Source organism: Danio rerio, chromosome 9 (genome assembly GCF_052040795.2).
Source record: "Danio rerio strain M-AB ecotype USA chromosome 9, GRCz13ab, whole genome shotgun sequence".
In the NCBI taxonomy this organism is placed as follows: domain Eukaryota; kingdom Metazoa; phylum Chordata; class Actinopteri; order Cypriniformes; family Danionidae; genus Danio; species Danio rerio.
In genome coordinates, this window is record NC_141029.1 from 1,732,501 (window position 1) to 1,751,876 (window position 19,376).

A 19,376-nucleotide genomic window follows, 5' to 3' on the forward strand; every position below is an offset into this window, starting at 1 on the left:
GCATATCTTGATGTTCAAGTGTGGGATCATGGGAGTTGTGGTTTTCATAATAAACATTGACATAATAAACACATTGCTATATTTGGAGCTGTAACTTGTCTACTTAAATACAGGGCGGGTCGTTTATATGGATACACATTAATACAATGGGAATGGTTGGTGATATTAACGTCCTGTTTGTGGCACATTAGTATATGTGAGGGGGCAAACTTTTCAAGATGGGTGGTGACCATGGTGGCCATTTTGAAGTCGGCCATCTTGGATCCAACTTTTGTTTTTTTCAATAGGAAGAGGGTCATGTGACACATCAAACTGATTGAGAATTTCACAAGAAAAACAATGGTGTGCTTGGTTTTAACGTAACTTTATTCTGTTATGAGTTATTTACACGTTTCAGACCACTTATAAAATGTGTTTAATGTGCTGCCCATTGTGTCTTCTCCCACTCTTCACAAACTGATGGCAACGCCGCAGGAGAAATGCCAGCACAGGCTTCCAGTGTACGTAGTTTCAGGTGCTGCACATCTTGTATCTCCCACGTGAGCACCGGGAGAACGTGCACAGAAACGTCTGCTGGTTTGGTAAAGCCTGCAACCAGAGATGTTCTTGCTGTGAGGCAACAGTGCTAAGCACCGTGTCACTCATCTAGAAAGGAGGAGGAGTAGGGGTGGAAGGGGCGATTCTTCAAAATGAAGATAGCGGTGGTTCGTAACCCAGGGTTTTTGTAGTCACTTAAGCCTCCTTTCCACTCTACACGACAAGCGACAGAAGTCATTCATTTCCAATGGAGAGCAGTTCGGGAGCTGCGTTGAGTTCCGATCATCTCCGTATGCGGGAAAATTCGTATCCGAATTGAGCTGTGGATCCGTTGAAATATCTAATTCCTGTGACTAGACCGTATGCAACCTGCCGACTGGATATGATGCATTCGAGTGTTGTCCAAGCAGATCCGTGTATATATATCCGTGAATAAATGTAAGTAAGAAAGTAATAAAAATATATGTTTTAATGTTGTCTCCACAATTAATCCAATATTTTAGCGGTCTAGGAGTTTCTAGTATTCATTCATCCATTAAATCATGTAAACACACAGAGAATAAAGGCTCTTGCTTTTGCACTCCTTTATTTCGGACACCGTGAGAATCTGCTTCTCCCCCGTGGTGCACGACAACACTGACAATACTGTGCGGCTGCCACAAGGGGGCGTATTCCGACAGTCGTGTCCAAATGTTGTGTGCACTGGAAAGGTGGCTTTAGGAGTCGTCTGATTGGTGCATTGAGAATTGGATAAAGCGAATCCAGCCGCTATCCAGCACGGGATCCTCTCGAAATTAGTTTATAAATAAACTTTACTTATCATGGTAGGGTGAAGCAAAGTGAGGCGGAATATAGCCTCAAAACTAAATACATTAGTATTACAAATACATAAATAAACTAAAAAACTAAATACATTAGTCCCTTTATTAATCCGGGGTCACCACAGCGGAATGAACCGCCAACTTATCCAGCAAGTTTTTACGCAGCGGGTGCCCTTCCAGCCGCAACCCATCTCTGGGAAACATCCACACACACTCATTCACACACACACTCATACACTACGGACAATTTAGCCTACCCAATTCGCCTGTACCGCATGTCTTTGGACTGTGGGGGAAACCGGAGCACCCGGAGGAAACCCACGCAAACGCAGGGAGAACATGCAAACTCCACACAGAAATGCCAACTGAGCCGAGGTTCGAACCAGCGACCCAGCGACCTTCTTGCTGTAAGGCGAACGTGCTACCCACTGCGCCACTGCCTCGCCAAAACTAAATATTGCAGAAATATCAAGCAATACTGTAAATAAATGGTTAAAAATGAGTAGGTAAAGCCGTTTTTACTGTGTATCAAATGATGACAGAATTGTCATTTTTAGGTGTACTGTCACTTTAAAAAGTGCCTCTGGAGATCAAAAGTGACCCTGAAATGACCCTGCTGAAGTCAAATATCAGAAACCATATAGAGTCATGTTGGAACGTGTGTTTGTTTGGAGGAATAGTGATATTTCCAAAGAGCCAAACACTGCAGTCAGACATGTAATGCTCTTTATCAGCATGTTGCATTAGCACCACACACACACACACACACTTTTATAATGGTTTGTAACACTGTGTCTCTGTTTTCTCCTAGACGCTGTGTCGGTGGCTGCTGACCGTGAGGAAGAACTACCGCATGGTTCTCTATCACAACTGGAGACACGCGTTCAACGTCTGCCAGTGCATGTTCTCCATGCTGACCGTGAGCTTTGCAACACTCTGTGTCTGCATGTGTGTGTGCGTGTGCGCGTAAGTGCATGCATGTGTCAGCATGTGTGTTTGTGCATGTGCATGCGTGCGTATGTGTGTTAATGTGTGTGTTTTTGCATGTGCGTGCGTGCGTATGTGTGTTAATGTGTGTGTTTTTGCATGTGCGTGCATATGCATGTGTGAGTTCATGTGTGTGCGCATAAGTGTGTGTTTATGTGTGTGTGCATGTTTGTGACTGTGCGTGCGTGTGTTTGCATATGTGCGTGCGTATGCGCTTGTGAGTGCAGTGCATGTGTGTTGCGCGCGCGCGTGTGTTTCTATGCGTGTGCTTGTGCATGTGTGTGCACGTATGTGTGTATTTATCTATGTTTATGTTTGTTTGTGTGTGTGTGTGTTTGTGCATGCGCCTAAATATGCGTATGTTTGTGCATGTGTGCAAAAGTTTTGCGCGTGTGTGTTTGTGCATGTGTGGACTGTATCTGTGTGTGTGTGAGTGCATGCTTGTCTGTGCATGTGTTTATTTGTGTGTCTTTGTGCATGTGTGTATAGGTGCGTGTGCATGCATGTGTGTATGCGTGTGTGTACATATGCGCAAGGGTATGTGTTTATGTGTGCGAATTTGTGTGTGTGTGTGTGCGTGTTTGTGTGTAGTTCTCTGTGTGTTTATGTATGTGTTTGTGCATGTGTGTATGCACGTAACTGCATGCTTGTGTGTGTATCAGGCTGTTTCATAAAATCCGCTAAGAATTGAGTTTGTGTATGTGTGTGTGTGTGTGTGTGTAGACAGCAGGCTTCCAGGAGACTCTGACAGAGATGGAGACACTGGCTCTGATCGTGGGCTGCATCTGCCATGATTTAGACCACAGAGGAACCAACAACGCCTTCCAGGCCAAGTGAGACTCACACACACACACACACACACACACACACACTGATCCAGCACAACACCACCAGAACCACCCCACACACACTCATTCACTACTCCCTACAGCAGTCCACTCATATAGTTCACTTAAAGCAGTGAATGAATAGGAGCGCGTCCATTTAGTTTGTGTGTTGTTGTTTACCTTTAGATTCCACAATTCGTCAACAACATGTCCCTGTAGATATCATTAGTGTGAAAACGAGCAAAAGCTGTTGACTTCATACTGCCCCCTAGTGTTTCGTTTACCTAGAAACTGACGTCAAATGTATGATGAAGAACATTTTTGCCATTTCAAATGTTCAGTATGTATGTAACAGTGATGTGTGTGTGTGTGTGTGTGTGTTTCTCAGGACGGGATCAGCTCTTTCTCTTCTTTACGGGACGTCAGCAACACTAGAGCACCATCATTTCAACCACGCGGTGATGATCCTGCAGAGCGAGGTAAACTTACATTTTCGGGTTCATGCAGTCTTCCCATGTTTATTCATTCATTCATTTTCTTAGTCCCTTTATTAATCCGGGGTCGCCACAGTGGAATGAACCGCCAACTTATCCAGCAAGTTTTTACACACACACATTCACACACACACTCATACACTACGGACAATTTAGCCTACCCAATTCACCTGTACCGCATGTCTTTGGACTGTGGGGGAAACCGGAGCACCCGGAGGAAACCCACGCAAAGGCAGGGAGAACATGCAAACTCCACACAAAAACGCCAACTGAGCCGAGGTTCGAACCAGTGACCTTCTTGCTGTGAGGCGACAGCAAAACCTACTGCGCCACTGCCTCACCCTTCCCATGTTTATCTGTGCACATATTCATAAAAAACTCCGCCCTCTCATTTGAATTTAAAGCGACAGTCACCAAAACTCCACAATTAGGATCAAAGCTTGAGGCCCCGTTTACACTAGTGCGTTTTAGTTTTAAAACGGCGTTTTAGATTAAAAACGATCTGCGTCCACCACACTAGCGTTTCACCTAGCGTTTCTGAACATATCTCCGTCCACACTACGCCACCAAAAACGTATATCACGTGACCATTCGCGCACTCTGGGCATGCACGTTATGGTATAAACAGAAAGCATGTGTCTCGCTCGGCATTTGGTTATTGTTAGTCAACAAACGCCGGTTGAACAATGAATGCGATGGCAAAGAAAGCGCGAGAGGTATTTCTGTGGACATGACGACGAGGTCGAGTTGTTACTAAACGTAACAAATGATTAACTGCACAATGCCACCTAAAACAGACAATAGTGCAAACAACGCTCTCATTTCTGTGCCCGTGTTGTTGTTTACAGTGAAGGCTGGTCTGCTGTCTTCTGGTATTGTTAAAGCAATGTGTTATAGTCATGTGATAGGGGCTTGACGAATAAGGGAAGGATACACAATGACACAAAAGCACCAATCAGATAGAGAATCTCAGCAGCTCCGCCTCCGTTTTCAGATGTCTCCGTTTTCCCTCATCCACACTGAGACGGAGCAGCAGCGTTTCAGAATGAAAACAGCCTCTCCAGCGTTTCCAAAACGTTTTCAGCGCTCGAAAGCTTCAGCGTAATGTGGACGGATGGTGTAACCGTAGCAAAACATATACGTTTTCAAACTAAAACACATCAGTGTAAACGGGGCCTGAAAGAATCAGTTTCAGAGAGCTATAACACATTATCTGTGTGGTATTTTGAGCTGAAACGTCACACACACACACACACACAAGGGACAGCGGAGACTTGCGTTAAATCTTGTAAAAAGGGGCATATACTAGTTACCCTTTAATAACAATGAATAAAAATAGAGTTCACAGCAGTAACATCACGCTTGTAGCATATGTCTACAAAAAATGAGAAGAAAATCAATATTTGCAACACCCACAGAGCCTCACATTTACACCGCTTACTTTCATAAAACAAACAGAACTGTACAAACGAGTGAAAGAGAGACGGAGGTGTGTAAAGTGACAGATGTTGACTGCGAGTAATTGCTTTCCACAGACACAGGCTGTTTATCTGTCACTGTCATTTGCATGCAAATGAGCTTCGGTCATTACTGGCAGACAGAGGCAACTATTAATTAAGTCCCTCTTCAAGAAACGCCAGCAGTTGCTCTGCTCTTTAATCTGTAGCCTAACCCGTTTCCCATCACGCCTCACAGTTGGAAAGAGCACAAATACCGCAGTGAAATCCTGGAGTTTCACACTTGTGCTGGAGATAACACACACATTGGCGCATGTTTGGTGTGTTTTATGGCGGTGTGCCAGCACTGTTAAAACTTCACGCATGATTTTATGTGTGTGAGTGTGTTTAAATATCAGTTTATTTTCATCATCGCTCTGACGTCAGAGGTGTGGGCGGATTTTATTTAGCATATATTAAGTGATGGTTATATTTTCAAACACAAACCCACTGTGTATGAGTGATTCCAGAATTACAAGTACAAGTTGATGTGTGTGTGTGTAAGATAAAACCTATTATTTTTCAAAAACAATAGCTTGAAATGGTTTTGAGTTTTCAAATATTTCCCGAATGATGTTGAACAGATTCAGGAGTTTCTCACAGTGTTTCCTCTAATATTTGTTCTTCTGGAGAAAGTCTTATTTGTTTTATTTCGGCTAGAATGAAAGCAGTTTTTAATATGTTTTAAAGCCATTTTAAAGTCAATATTATTCGCCCCTTCAGCAATATTAGTGTTGGATTGTCTCTAGAACAAACCACTGTTATACAATGACTTGCCTAATCACCCTAACTTTACCCTGATTACCATAAGCCAGGGGGTGTGCAAACTTTTTGGGCCGAGGGCCAGAAGAAAAAAAAAAAACATTGTCCCGGGCCAAATTTTACATACTAAAAATAATCCGGGGTCGCCACAGCAGAATGAACCGCCAACTAATCCAACATGTTTTTTACGCAGCGGATGCCCTTCCCATCTCTGGGAATATATATATATATATATATATATATATATATATATATATATATATATATATATATATATATATATATATATATATATATATACAGTTGAAGTCAGAATTATTAGCCCCCCTGACTTATTAGCACCCCTGTTTATTTTTTCCCTAATTTCTGTTTAATGGAGGGAAGATTGTTTCAGCACATTTCTAAGCATAATAGTTTTAGAAACCTATTTCTAATAACTAATTTATTTTATCTTTGTCATGATGACAGTAAATAATATTTTACTTGATATTTTTCAAGACACTTCTATACAGCTTAAAGTGACATTTAAAGGCTTCACTAGGTTAATTAGGTTAACTATTCAATTCAATTCAATTCAGCTTTATTTGTATAGCGCTTTTACAATGTAGATTGTCAAAGCAGCTTCACATAAATGGTCATAGTAACTGGAACAGTGTGGTTCAGGTTTTAGTGTTTAAGTTCAGTTCAGTTCAGTTTAGCTCAGTTCAGTGTGATTTAATCATTACTAAGAGTTCAAACTCTGAAGAGCAAATTTATCCATGCGTAGCTCTACCAATCCTGAACCATGCGAGGCAGTGGCGACAGCGGAGAGGGTAAAAAAACTTCACCTGATGGGAGTGAAGAAAAAAAACCTTGAGGGAACCAGACTCAGTTGGGCACGACCATTTTAATTTCTCCGCTGGCCAAAAGTCTTGTGCAGAACTTCATAACTAGGCAGGTTGTGGTAATTTGGCAAGTTATTGTATAATGATGGTTTGTTCTGTAGACCAGGGGTGTCAAACTCAGTTCCTGGAGGGCCGAAGCCCTGCACAGTTTAGTTCCAACCCTGCTCCAACACACTTACCTGTAGCTTTCAAACAAGCCTGAAGGACTCAATTGGTTTGATCAGGTGTGTTTAATTAGGGTTGGAACTAAACTGTGCAGAGCTGCGGCCCTCCAGGAACTGAGTTTGACACCTGTGCTGTAGACTATCGAAAAAAAAAATAGCTTAAAGGGGCTAATAATTATGTCCCAAAATTGTTTTTTAAAAAATTAATAACTGCTTTTATTCTATCTGAAATAAAACAAATAAGACTTTCTCCAGAAGTAAAAATATTATCAGACATGCTGTAAAAATGTCCTTGCTCTGTTAAACATCATTTGGTAAATATTAAAAAAAGAAAAAAAAATCAAAAGGGGGCTAATAATTCTGACTTCAACTGTGTATATATATATAAGGGTTTCCTGTGCTGCACGATTAGCTGAGCCTCCTCATAATAACTAGCCAGCGTAGAATTTTCTTGCACTTTATTAGCATGAAAAAACTGCTGTTGTTGAGCTGATGGAGCAGCTGCTAATTGTTTTACTTTTTGATCTCGTTCGGCACCAGTGTAAGAGCTGAAGGCCTGATGTTTTGTTTCATAATGTCTTTTAATATCATATTCCTTCATTACTGCAACTGATTCCTGGCAAATTAAACAGACACATATTCCACTGACCTCTGTGAAGAAATATTCTTTGCCCCAACGTGACTGAGGCCGTACTCACACTAGGTACAGTTGCCTCGAACCGGGCCAAAGCACGCTTGTCCCCCCTCCCGTCTCCCCCGACGGCCCGCGCTCACACCACAAATGGGCTTCGGCACGCTTACGTCATCGCTGCTGCGCTGTTCAGTGAGAAGCGCTCTCTCACTCAGCAGCACAGTGGAGATTTCTCTAGTTATATCGTTTCAGTCGTTTGTTATGCAGTGACATGCAGTCAAATATTTCGCCAAACAGTCCTTCGGGATGCGGGGACACGCAGTCAGATATTTCGCCGAACAGATCCGCCACTTTTGGCGCTCATAAACAATCATAAAGCTCTCGTGCTGCAGGGATGAGGAGGTCTGCTGAAGGCGCGCAGCTGGCGTGCAGTGAGGGGTTTGTGTATTAAATAAACTACGGCAGTTTGCGTTCACTGAACAGTAAGAATGATTAATAAATCCATATGAAACAACCCCTTGAAAGTCACGTCTCGCTTTTAGTTTTGGGCTTTGGCGCGTTTTGCACTCACACTACAAGCGTAGCGCGCCAAAGCCCAAGTGAACCGCGCTCAGGCACATCTCTTCAACCGGGCCAGGGCCGGCCAAGTGAACCGTGCTTGAGCCCGATTCAGCGCACTCACACTTCTCAAACGATCCGGGAAACGGGCCTGGGCACGGTACGGATGGCATAGTGTGAGTAGGCCCTGAAATTTCCTGCACTCACTGTTGATTTTCCTTATGCTTGGTGCGTCATGGCTCGCCAAACGTGATTATCAATTATGTTTCCTTCAGTCTGTTCGGTTCGTTTTACTTCATAACGGGAACTACTGCCTAATTGAAGGCATGTCATAGCGACACCCGGTGGTTATTTGTTTAATTACATTCATGTTTGTATAGCGGGCCAGATTCTATTAATATTTATAAGCCTCGTGGGCCACTACAAAACTGATTGCGGGCCGCAGATGGCCCGCGGGCCGTAGTTTGGACACCCCTGCCCTAAGCTGAATACTAGTGTCTTGAAGAATGTCTAATATTATGTGCTGTCATTTTGACAAAGAGAGAATAAATCAGTGATTAGAGATGAGTTATTAACACTATTATGATTAGAAATGTGCTGAAAATAATCTTCTCTCCATTAAACAGAAATTGGGAAAAAATAAACAGGGGGGCGAATAATTCAGACTGTGTTTTGGAATATCTAATAACACAAAATGGAAAAGCTTTCTGAACAGTGTGCATTGTTTGTTTGTCTGTGTTTAGGGTCACAACATCTTCTCCAATCTGTCGTCACATGAGTATGGAGAACTGATGCAGCTCCTCAAGCAGTCCATACTGGCCACAGACTTAACCCTCTACTTTCAGTGAGTACAGCTGGCTGTGGGTTCAGCCGATACATCAATACCAATACACCTGTGTGTGAGTGTGTGTTTGTATGTGTGCGTGAATGTTTGTGCATTTGTGAGCGTGTCTGTGTGTGTGTGAGTGTGTGTTTGCATGTGTTTATCTAACATGTTTGTTCTAATCTGCATTTATACATGTTATTTAAACTGATTTAATGAATTAAACAGTTTCAAACATTTACATTGAACTATTTTAACCGCATGGGTCAATCAAGTCCATGTTTGACCCAGCATTGTGTTAAAACTGCCCAGCATTTTTCCAGTGTTCTCTTCAATGGGATTTATAGGTATAATCAACACTTCAGCGTGTGAAAAACAGCATCACTTTGGTCTCCGTTATAATCTGGAGTACAAAAACACTGAAGACGAGCGGTTTCCTGCTGCATATTCAACATTTAAAGCCTTGTCTTCTTGAATTTAAGACATTGGGCTTTACTTTGTGCTTTTAAGGGCTTTTAAGATCTGCAGAAACCTGCTATCGTTCAAGAAGACATTAATGGTTTATTAAGCAAGGATGCGTTCAATTAAGAGTAGAGACTTTTAGTTTTATTACAGAACTATCGATATAATGTAACAAATATATATAAAATTGTAATAAAATAACGAAAGTGTTTTAACATTATTTTAAGGCTTCTGACAAAAACAATGCATCACAATGTCTTGTATCTTGAAATGTAATAATGCTGTAATATTATTGTTTTTTACTGTTTGTGATATTTTGGGGTTAAAGGTGCAGTAGGTGATCTGCCTAAACGCTATCTGTTAACATAATGGGCTCTATTTTGACGGTCCATGTGCAGAGCGCAGGGCGCAAACACATTCAGGGCGTGTCAGAATCCACTTTTGCTAATATAAGGACGGAAAAATCTGCTTTGTGCTGTGGCGCATGGTCTAAAAGGGTTGAGCTTATTCTCTTAATGAGTTATAGGTGTGTTTTGAGAATAAACCAATCAACTCATCTCCCATTCCCTTTAAGAGTCAGCCGCGTCGCGCCAAGAGCGCATTCGCTATTTACAGGACGCAAAGTAAGTATAAGTGGAAAAAAATTAGCATTTCACAAGCAAGAAAACAGTTAAACAGAGCATCTGCAGCGCGAGAATGAGAGATACGCCTCCGCATTATTTACTTTCACTTTAATTAATTTTGTTTATTAAGCACAAAGATTTGTTTCAAAACTGTTTCTAAATTCAGTTCTAATTTCCAGCAAACGAATAAATGAACAATAATAATGAAGTGTGCTCAAAAACCTGAGTTATATCCTAAAACACATGCTGTGCCCCTTATGATCTAAAACCTGACAGGTGGGCAAATCTAAGCTTGTTTTTAATAAAACAAATACAAATATGGATATAATAAATAATACTGCTAATAATAATAACATTATACAAAAGCAAATTGTTATGAATGAACTGAAAAAGCCTCCCGAGATGAAGAAGACATAAAAGCAGTGATTTTTCATATTTATGTCGGCTAGAAAATAATATGTTTTGTAATATTTTATTCCTTTATATTTATATCCTATATCTATTCTTATTATATCCTATATATATCCTTAATATTTACATTTTTTCATGTGTAAAGATATTTGCCTATTGCTCTCTTGTGTGTATTAAGCAGTGTGTAAGTGAGGCGCAACCTGCTTCAACACACTTACCTGTAGGTTTCAAACAAGCCTGAAGGACTCAATTAGTTTGATCAGGCGTGTCTAATCAATTTAAATATTTTAAAATATCAAATAAAAGTAAACAAATAAAACATGCAGCTGTTATGGCATCAAAGCATGAACAAAAATACATAAATAAAATAATTTAAATTTAATAATATAATACAATTGAACACAATTTAATACATTAAAATAAAAAAATATATAAAAAATAAAATAAATGTATTCATTCATTCATTTTGTTTTCGGCTTATTCCCTTTAATAATCTGGGGTCGCCACAGCGGAATGAACCACCAACTATTCCAGGATATGTTTTACGCAGCGGATGCTCTTCCGGCTGCAACCCAGTACTGGGAAATAATAAAATTCAGTGAATGAAAATATAAAATAAACATAAATAAATAATTAAGTCATGGCCAGCTGATATTGGATTAAAGCAAATAAAATTATTATGCAAACAAATAAATAAAATAGTTCAAATAAAAATATGTGTGTTTCCAGCTGGTGTGTTTTCCTCTGTGATTTCTCTGAGCTGCGCTGCCACCGTGTGTCAGGACTGTGAACTGCACCGCTCTCACACTGTGTGTTTGTCTGTGTGTGTGTGTGTGTGTGTGTTTTCTCATTATCAGGAACAGAAACTCTTTCTTTGAGCTGGTGAATAAAGGCGAATACAACTGGAACGTGAAGGAGCACAGAGAGATGTGCAGGTCAGCTGCACACACACACACACACACACACACACACACACATGGCAGAGTATCTGTTGATTATCTGCTGAATATTTCTCAGGTCCATGTTGATGACGGCGTGTGATCTGGGCGCTGTTACCAAACCCTGGGAGATTTCGCACAAGGTACACACTTTTACCCACAATGCACCACTGCTGAGGACGGACAGGAATATTTCTGGCTAAACGAACATTTTATTTATTTACTTTATTATTTTGTTTATTTTAAAGATAGTTATAACGTGTTATGAACCACGAGCCAACTGCTAAAAAGAAAATATTGTTTCGATTTATTACTAGCTTTAAAGCAGACATTTATGATTTATTTATAAAATATTTATTTATTTAAAAAATATATGACCTTAAATCTTGTATTGTTTTTTCCTTATATAGTGCATTATTATCCGTCACATTTTCACCAAAATATATATTTTTTATTTGTTTGTCTTATAGGGATTCATTCGTTCATTCGTTTATTTTTTAATTAATTTATTTAAAAGATTTTTATTTAATTATTTAATTATTACATTAAATGATCTTTTTACACATTTTAAATAACATCACATTAATTAATTTATTCATTTATTAGACATGGGTAAAGTGTCATAAACCATGATGCAATGCAACAGCTAAAAATTGAATATTGCTAAAGTTTTCAAGCTAAATTTAATTATCATGTATAAAAATATGATGTCAAATCTTTTAGTCCCTATAGAGTGGATTATGTTCATTACAATTTCTCCCATAATACATATATATATATATATATATATATATATATATATATATATATATATATATATATATATATATATATATATATATTTCATTTGTTTTGATAAAAATAGAAGGGTGGATGGATGGATTAAATTAATTAATCATTTAATAAAGAAAGAAATTTAAAAAATATTAATTGATAAAAAAGAAAGAAATGAATGAATGAATGAATGAACAAATTAATGAATTTATGGATTGATAGAATGAATGAATGAAAATAAACAAAGAAAGAAATGAGTGAATGAATGAATGCATGAATGAATGAATGAATAAAGGAAATGAATAAACAAAGAATGAACTGAATGAATGAATAAAAAATTGAATGAATGAATCAAGAAAATTTATAAATAAAGAAAATGAACGAATGAATAAACAAATAAAGAAATTAATTTATAAAGAAAATGAATAAAGAAAGTGACTGAATGAATAAATAAATGAATTAATAAAGAAGGAAATGAATGAATGAATAAAGAAAATGAATGAATAAAGAAAGAAAGAAATGATTGAATGAATAAAGAAACAAATGAATGAATGAAGTAAATGAACGAATAAAGAAAATTAATGAATGAATAATAAATAATTAATGAATAAAGAAAGAAAGAAAGAAAGAAAGAAAGAAAAAAAGAAAACGAATGAATGAATAAGTGAACAAATGAATGAATAAACAAAATGAATGAATGAATGAATGAATACATGAATGAATAAAGAAAGAAATGAGTGAATAAATAAAGAAAATGAATGAACGAATATATAAATAAATAAATAAAAAACAAATGAATGAATGAAGAAAATGTCTGAATAAAGAAAGAAATGAGTGAATGAATAAAGAAAATGAATGAATGAATGAATGAATAAATAAACAAATGAACGAATAGACAAAGTAAATGAATGAATGAATAAATGAATCAATAAAGGAAGAAAAATAATGAAGAAATTAAAGAATGAATGAATTAAAATGTGTAACATGTCACAGAAGAATAAAAATGAAACATAAAGTACTGATATGTGTAACTGCTGACAGTGGTGTGTGTGTTTGTGTGTGTGTGTGTGTGTGTGTGTGTGTGTGTGTGTGTGTGTTTTCTGTCGCCGCCAGGTCGCAGAGCTGGTAACCAGTGAGTTTTTCGAGCAGGGAGATCGGGAACGCTCCGAACTCAAGCTCACGCCGTCGGTAAGATTAAAAACTAAACACTTCAGCACATCTACACTCATGCAGCGCTCACACTAGTAGCCGAGTAAGAGATAAAGTACATCCAGGAGGTTGTTATCTCAGAATAAAGCCTGACAGGTTTATCAGCAGCCCGATATGAAGGGGAGTACTGAAGGGCTTATTCTGTGAAAACAACCACCTGGATGTACTTTATCTTTATTATTACACAGCTACTGGCCACCAAACATGAAGAAAACAGAGGCAAAACATTATTCTGAGCTGTAATACTTTATTGTTTATTTCATTTAACACAACACTGACAGAAACTGAAACAGCTGATGGAGTACAGGATAAAGGTCTCTGTCTTCTGCTCAGTGTGTGTGTGTGTGTGTGTGTGCGCATGATGTATTCACACACTATCTCTCTGCTGCAGACTGCACATGCACAGAAATGGACAGACACACAGAAACACAGACAAAGACCAACAGAAAAACTGGCAAAGCCACACAGACATATTCACTGTCACACACACATGCATACAGAGAGACTTGCAGACACACAGAGACGCACACAGTAAAAGCCATAAACACTCTCACACTTACAGTCAACACACATTCACATATGCACACATATACACTCACCGGCCACTTTATTAGGTACACCTTACTAGTGCCTTAATCCTTCATGGCAGAGATTCATCAAGCAACTGAAATATTCCTCAGAGATTTTGCTCCATATTGACATGATAGCATCACACAGTTGCTGCAGATTTGTCGGCTGCACATCCATGATGCCAATCTCCAGCTCCACCACATCCCAAAGCTGCTCTATTGGATTGAGCTCTGGTGACTGTGGAGGCCATTTGAGTACAGTGAACTCATCGTCATGTTCAAGAAACCAGTCTGAGATGATTGAGCTTTATGACATGCTGCGTTATCCTGCTGGAAGTAGCCATCAGAAGATGGAGACACTGTGCTCATAAAGGGATGGACATGGTCAGCAGCAATACTCAGGTAGGCTGTGGTGTTGATGCTCAATTGGTACTAATGGACCCAAAGAAAATCTCCCCCACACCATTACACCACCACCACCAGCCTGAACCGCTGATACAAGGCAGGATGATCCATGCTTTCATGTTGTTGAGGCCAAATTGTGAGCCGAGCATCCAAATGTGTCAGCAGAAATGGAGACTCATCAGAGCAGCAACGTTTCTCCAATCTTCTATTGTCCAGTGTTGGTGAGTCTGTGTGAATTGTAGCCTCAGTTTCCTGTTCTTAGCTGACAGGAGCGGCACCCGGTGTGGTCTTCTGCTGCTGTAGCCCATCCGCCTCAAGGTTGTACGTGTTGTGTGTTCAGAGATGCTCTTCTGCAGAGCTCGGTTGTAACGAGTGCTTATTTGAGTTACTGTTGCCTTTCTATCAGCTGGAACCAGTCTGGCCATTCTCCTCTGGCCTCATCAACAAGGCATTTGCGCCCACAGAACTGCCGCTCACTAAATATTTCCTCTTTGTCGGAGCATTCTCTGTAAATCCTAGAGATGGTTGTGCGTGAAAATCCCAGTAGATCAGCAGTTTCTGAAATACTCAGAGCAGCCCGTCTGGCACAAACAACCATGCCACGTTCAAAGTCACTTAAATGCTCTTTCTTCCCCATTCTGATGCTCACATTGAACTGCAGCAGATCCTCTTGGCCATGTCTACACGCCTAAATGCATTGAGCTGCTGCCATGTGATTGGCTGATTAGAAACTTGCGTTAACAGGCAGTTGGACAGGTGTACCTAATAAAGTGGCCGGCGAGCGAACTGTACATATCCACACACACAGCAAAACACAGACATGCTCACACACTCAAACAAGTGCATATAGACAGACACACACACACACATGCAAACACTAGACACTCTCACACAGACACACACATTTGTCGCTTGTTTAGTAAATTCAAATGTAAATACTACATTATTTAACTTTAACATCTGCTTAATGAGTTTAATGAACACTCATGACACGTTGTGTGTGTGTACGAGTTTTTGTGACATATCAGGACACATATATGTATAATGACATGGGTATGACACAGGTATTACAAAAAGGAAGTGAAATATGAGGACATTGGTGACGTCCTCATTTCTCAAAAAGCTTATAAATCACACAGGATGAGTTTAATCAGAGTAAAGCTGAACACTGACTCCTGTGATGGTTGGGATTAGGGATAGAGTGGGGTGAGGGCAATACAATATAAGGTTTGAACAGTATAAAATTAATGGAAACCTATGTAATGTACCCACTTTTCACAAAAACAAATGTGTGTGTGTGTGTGTGTGTGTGTGTGTGTGTGTGTGTGTGTGTGTGTGTGTGTGTGTGTGTGTGTGTGTGTGTGTGTGTGTGTGTGTGTGTGTGTGTGTGAAAGGCCATATTTGACCGAAATCGTAAGGACGAGCTGCCAGGCCTTCAGCTGGAGTGGATTGATGGGATCTGCGCGCCGCTCTATGAGGTACTGTAACACAGTGGTTCTCAAAGTGGGGGTCGGGACCCCGTGAAGGGGTCGCGGAACAATGAAGGGGGGTCGCCTGGTGATTTCCAAAAATCTACTTATTATTATTAGACCATAAGAATTACCATATGTTAACCATAACCAACTGAAGAGAAAAAAAACAGTCGTTTATAGTTAATATAGTAGCTTATTTACTTGTTCTATTGGATTGCGACCCCTGCGGTAAATACATTATATTAAAGACACAGCAATAGCGTCAGATGCAGCAGATTGATTTTATAACACCAGGTTAAACTTTCTGGCCCATTTACAGCACTGAAATACATTTAAAAAATTAAACGAAGAATAGACTTTGGTCTATTGGTGTGTGAGTGCGCCATTGCATGCAAGTTTTCTGTATTTATAACCACCTCAGGGGATATTGGGGGTCGCGAGTCACTGGTATTGTTATTTTAGGGGTCGCGTGCTGAAAAGTTTGGGAACCCCTGCTGTAACACACTCCCACAATGCATCAGCAAAGAAAATACGGAGTCAGCAATTGGCTGAGCAAAACCTGCAGCTACTCGAGAAAAGAGTCAGAGGGTTTTCCCCTAATGATGAAAAAATGCTAATTCATGCGAAGGAAATCCAGCTAGCGCTGGCTCACTTGTGTTAATGCAGAGACTAAATTAATACAGAATTAATCACACACTTCATCTTTGACCATGTACAGCCTGACTCACAGTTGAAGACAGCATGATTAGCCCTCTTGTGAAACTTTTAATCCTTTACAATATTTCCCAAGTCCTGTTTCAAGAGTTCACACTCAGCAGATGATTGATTATAAAGCTTGGCTGTTTCTCAATATGCGTTCTTCAGCGGTCTTGCGTCCTCGTGTTCTCGTGTAACGTCATCATCAGCTGCCTAAGTTCAGTTTCAATACTCAAGACCGCAAGTACGGAGGACGCGTGAAACTTCCCGGATGTGATCTTGATAACGAGGATGCAACGATGCAGACTTGAGCACCGAACTCGCTCTGGAAGTCCCAGAAGTCATTGCGACTGGAGGTGGGAAGCGCAGCATTTTATTTAGATTTATTATTAAAGTTCAGAGATATCACTTATTTACCTCAGGAGTTTCCCTAAATGAAACGGTGAAAGTAAACATTAACATGGACATCTTAATAAAGGAATGAACACATTAAGGGTGTTTGTTTGCTGAAATTCGTATTAAAATTTGTTTTATTTATATTGTGCAGAGTATATTGATAATGTTTTTATGCAAAGTATATATTTTGAAGAGGGGGGAAACAATAAATGGTTGTATGAAGGCTGTAATGTTTAAATAATTTCCATTTAAAATGTGTGAAGGTCATGTGACCATCAGGAAGAACGCAGCATCCCATTTCTCAAAGGACGCGTTCTCTGCCCTCGCGGTCTCCTGAGTTCGTTCTTCCGAGGACACCCAGCAAGACCGCTCTTCACAAGAACACAAGTCTGTTCTCTGCGTTCTTGGAATTGAGAAACAGCCCTGGTTTGGCATGCTGTCCTGAGAGAGAGCCCTGAGCTCTACGGGGCTCCCTCCTGTTTGCAGGGCGAGAGGGGAGTTTGAGCTCAGGTAGATCTCGAGAACTTCCCCCTTATTTAGAGCTGATGACAAATTATAAATTGCTATATAGAGATATACTGCTGGTTGAGAGCTCAATTATAGTGCTAATTTAATAATAATAATAGTTCCTTACATTTATATAGCGCTTTTCTAGACACTCAAAGCGTTTTACACATTGGGGGGAATCTGCTCATCTACCACCAGTGTGCAGCATCCACCTGGATGACTAGACCGCAGCCATATTGCGCCAGACCGCACACCACACATTAGTGGATTAGTGGAGAGGAGACAGAGCGATGAAGCCGATTATGATATGGGGAAGGTTAGGAGGCCATGATGGACAGGGGCCAGTGGGCAGATTTGGCCAAACCCCTACTCTTTTCTGAAGGACATCCTGGGATTTTTAAAGACCACAGAGAGTCCGGACCTGTATGTAGGCGGAGTGATACACAAAGGGTAAAGAGGCTGTACGGGTGCTGATATTACTTAAACACATGGCGGCTATCAGCCAATCAGATTCGAGAACCAGACAGAACTGTTGTATAAAAAAAACATTTAAAACTGCTTTTAATCCTGCCAAAACAAAACAAAAAAGACTTTTTCAAGAAGAAAAAAGATTATAGGAAATACTGTGAAAATTTTTTATATCTGTTCGACATCAGGCGAGGCAGTGGCGCAGTAGGTAGTGCTGTCGCCTTACAGCTAGAACGTCGCTGGTTCGAGCCTCGGCTCAGTTGGCGTTTCTGTGTGGAGTTTGCATGTTCTCCCTGCGTTCGTGTTGGTTTCCTCCGGGTGCTCCGGTTTCCCCCACAGTCCAAAGACATGCACTATAGGTGAATTGGGTAGGCTAAATTGACCATAGTGTGTGTGTGTGTGTGTGTGTGTGTGTGTGTGTGAATGTGTGTGGATGTTTCCCAGAGATGGGTTGCGGCTGGAAGGGCATCCGCTGCATAAAATCTTGCTGGATAAGTTGGCGGTTCATTCCACTGTGGCGACCCCGGATTAATAAAGGGACTAAGCCGACAAGAAAATGAATGAATGAATGAATGATGTTCGACATTACTTGGGATACAAAGCAAGTTGTTGGGGTTGATCATTTAGACCTCGAACATTTAAAGAAGAAATAAAGTCACTAATTGACAGGACGCTGTTCACTTTCGGGTGAATGTTCATTAGCGGAACTGGTAAAAGTCTGCTTGATGGGCTCTCAGTCTGCTCACTTGGTTCTAGTTTTTTCATGAACACACATTTGAAGTCGTGATCAAAGCGTGATTGCTGCGTGTCAGACGGTCTGTGTGATATTCAGCACTGTTTTTACAGCACATGGCAGGATTGTGACAGTTGTATCACGAACAACAGCTCATTTATTTATGCGCAGTCATTCCTCACTAAAGACGTGTGATGTTCCCGAACAGCGGAAGATCTGTCTGGTCCTGATTGAATGTTAATTACTGTTTTCAAGCAAACACTCTCTCACTTTTACACACTAAAACACCATGAACCAGTAGTTCTCAATAGGGAGCCTCAGCAAACTCGAAGTGATTTTCATTTTAATACGTTTCTTTTTGAATCCTGGAAAATGATTCATTCATTTTCTTGTCGGCTTAGTCTCTTTATTAATCCGGGGTCGCCACAGTGGAATGAACCGCCAACTTATCCAGCAAGTTTTTACGCAGAGGATACCCTTCCAGCCGCAAGCCATTTCTGGGAGACCTCCACACACACTCATACACTACGGACAATTTAGCCTACCCAATTCACCTGTAACGCATGTCTTTGGACTGTGGGGGAAACCGGAATACCCGGGGGCAACCCACACGAAGGCAGGGAGAACATGCAAACTCCATACAGAAACGCCAACTGGGCCGAGGTTCAAACCAGCGACCTTCTTGCTGTGAGGCGACAGCACTACCTACTGCTCCACTGCCTCGCCCCG

The 19,376-nt window shown here is 40.3% G+C and overlaps 1 protein-coding gene across 2 annotated transcripts in view; it reads left to right on the plus strand.

Annotated features, from left to right (window-relative positions):
* The window catches only part of pde11a (phosphodiesterase 11a), a 75,134-nt gene that overhangs the window by 48,944 nt on the left and 6,814 nt on the right, over nt 1–19,376 (plus strand). For both annotated transcript variants that reach the window (XR_015499060.1, XM_087267423.1), the window contains exons 12-19: nt 2,170–2,277; nt 3,069–3,178; nt 3,561–3,651; nt 8,905–9,005; nt 11,338–11,415; nt 11,498–11,561; nt 13,306–13,380; nt 15,770–15,853. Coding sequence is in view for 1 of the 2 variants with exons in the window: in XM_087267423.1 (XP_087123549.1) it covers nt 2,170–2,277; nt 3,069–3,178; nt 3,561–3,651; nt 8,905–9,005; nt 11,338–11,415; nt 11,498–11,561; nt 13,306–13,380; nt 15,770–15,853 (711 nt within the window). In the remaining variant the exon portion in view is untranslated. The remainder of the gene's footprint in view (nt 1–2,169; nt 2,278–3,068; nt 3,179–3,560; nt 3,652–8,904; nt 9,006–11,337; nt 11,416–11,497; nt 11,562–13,305; nt 13,381–15,769; nt 15,854–19,376) is intronic.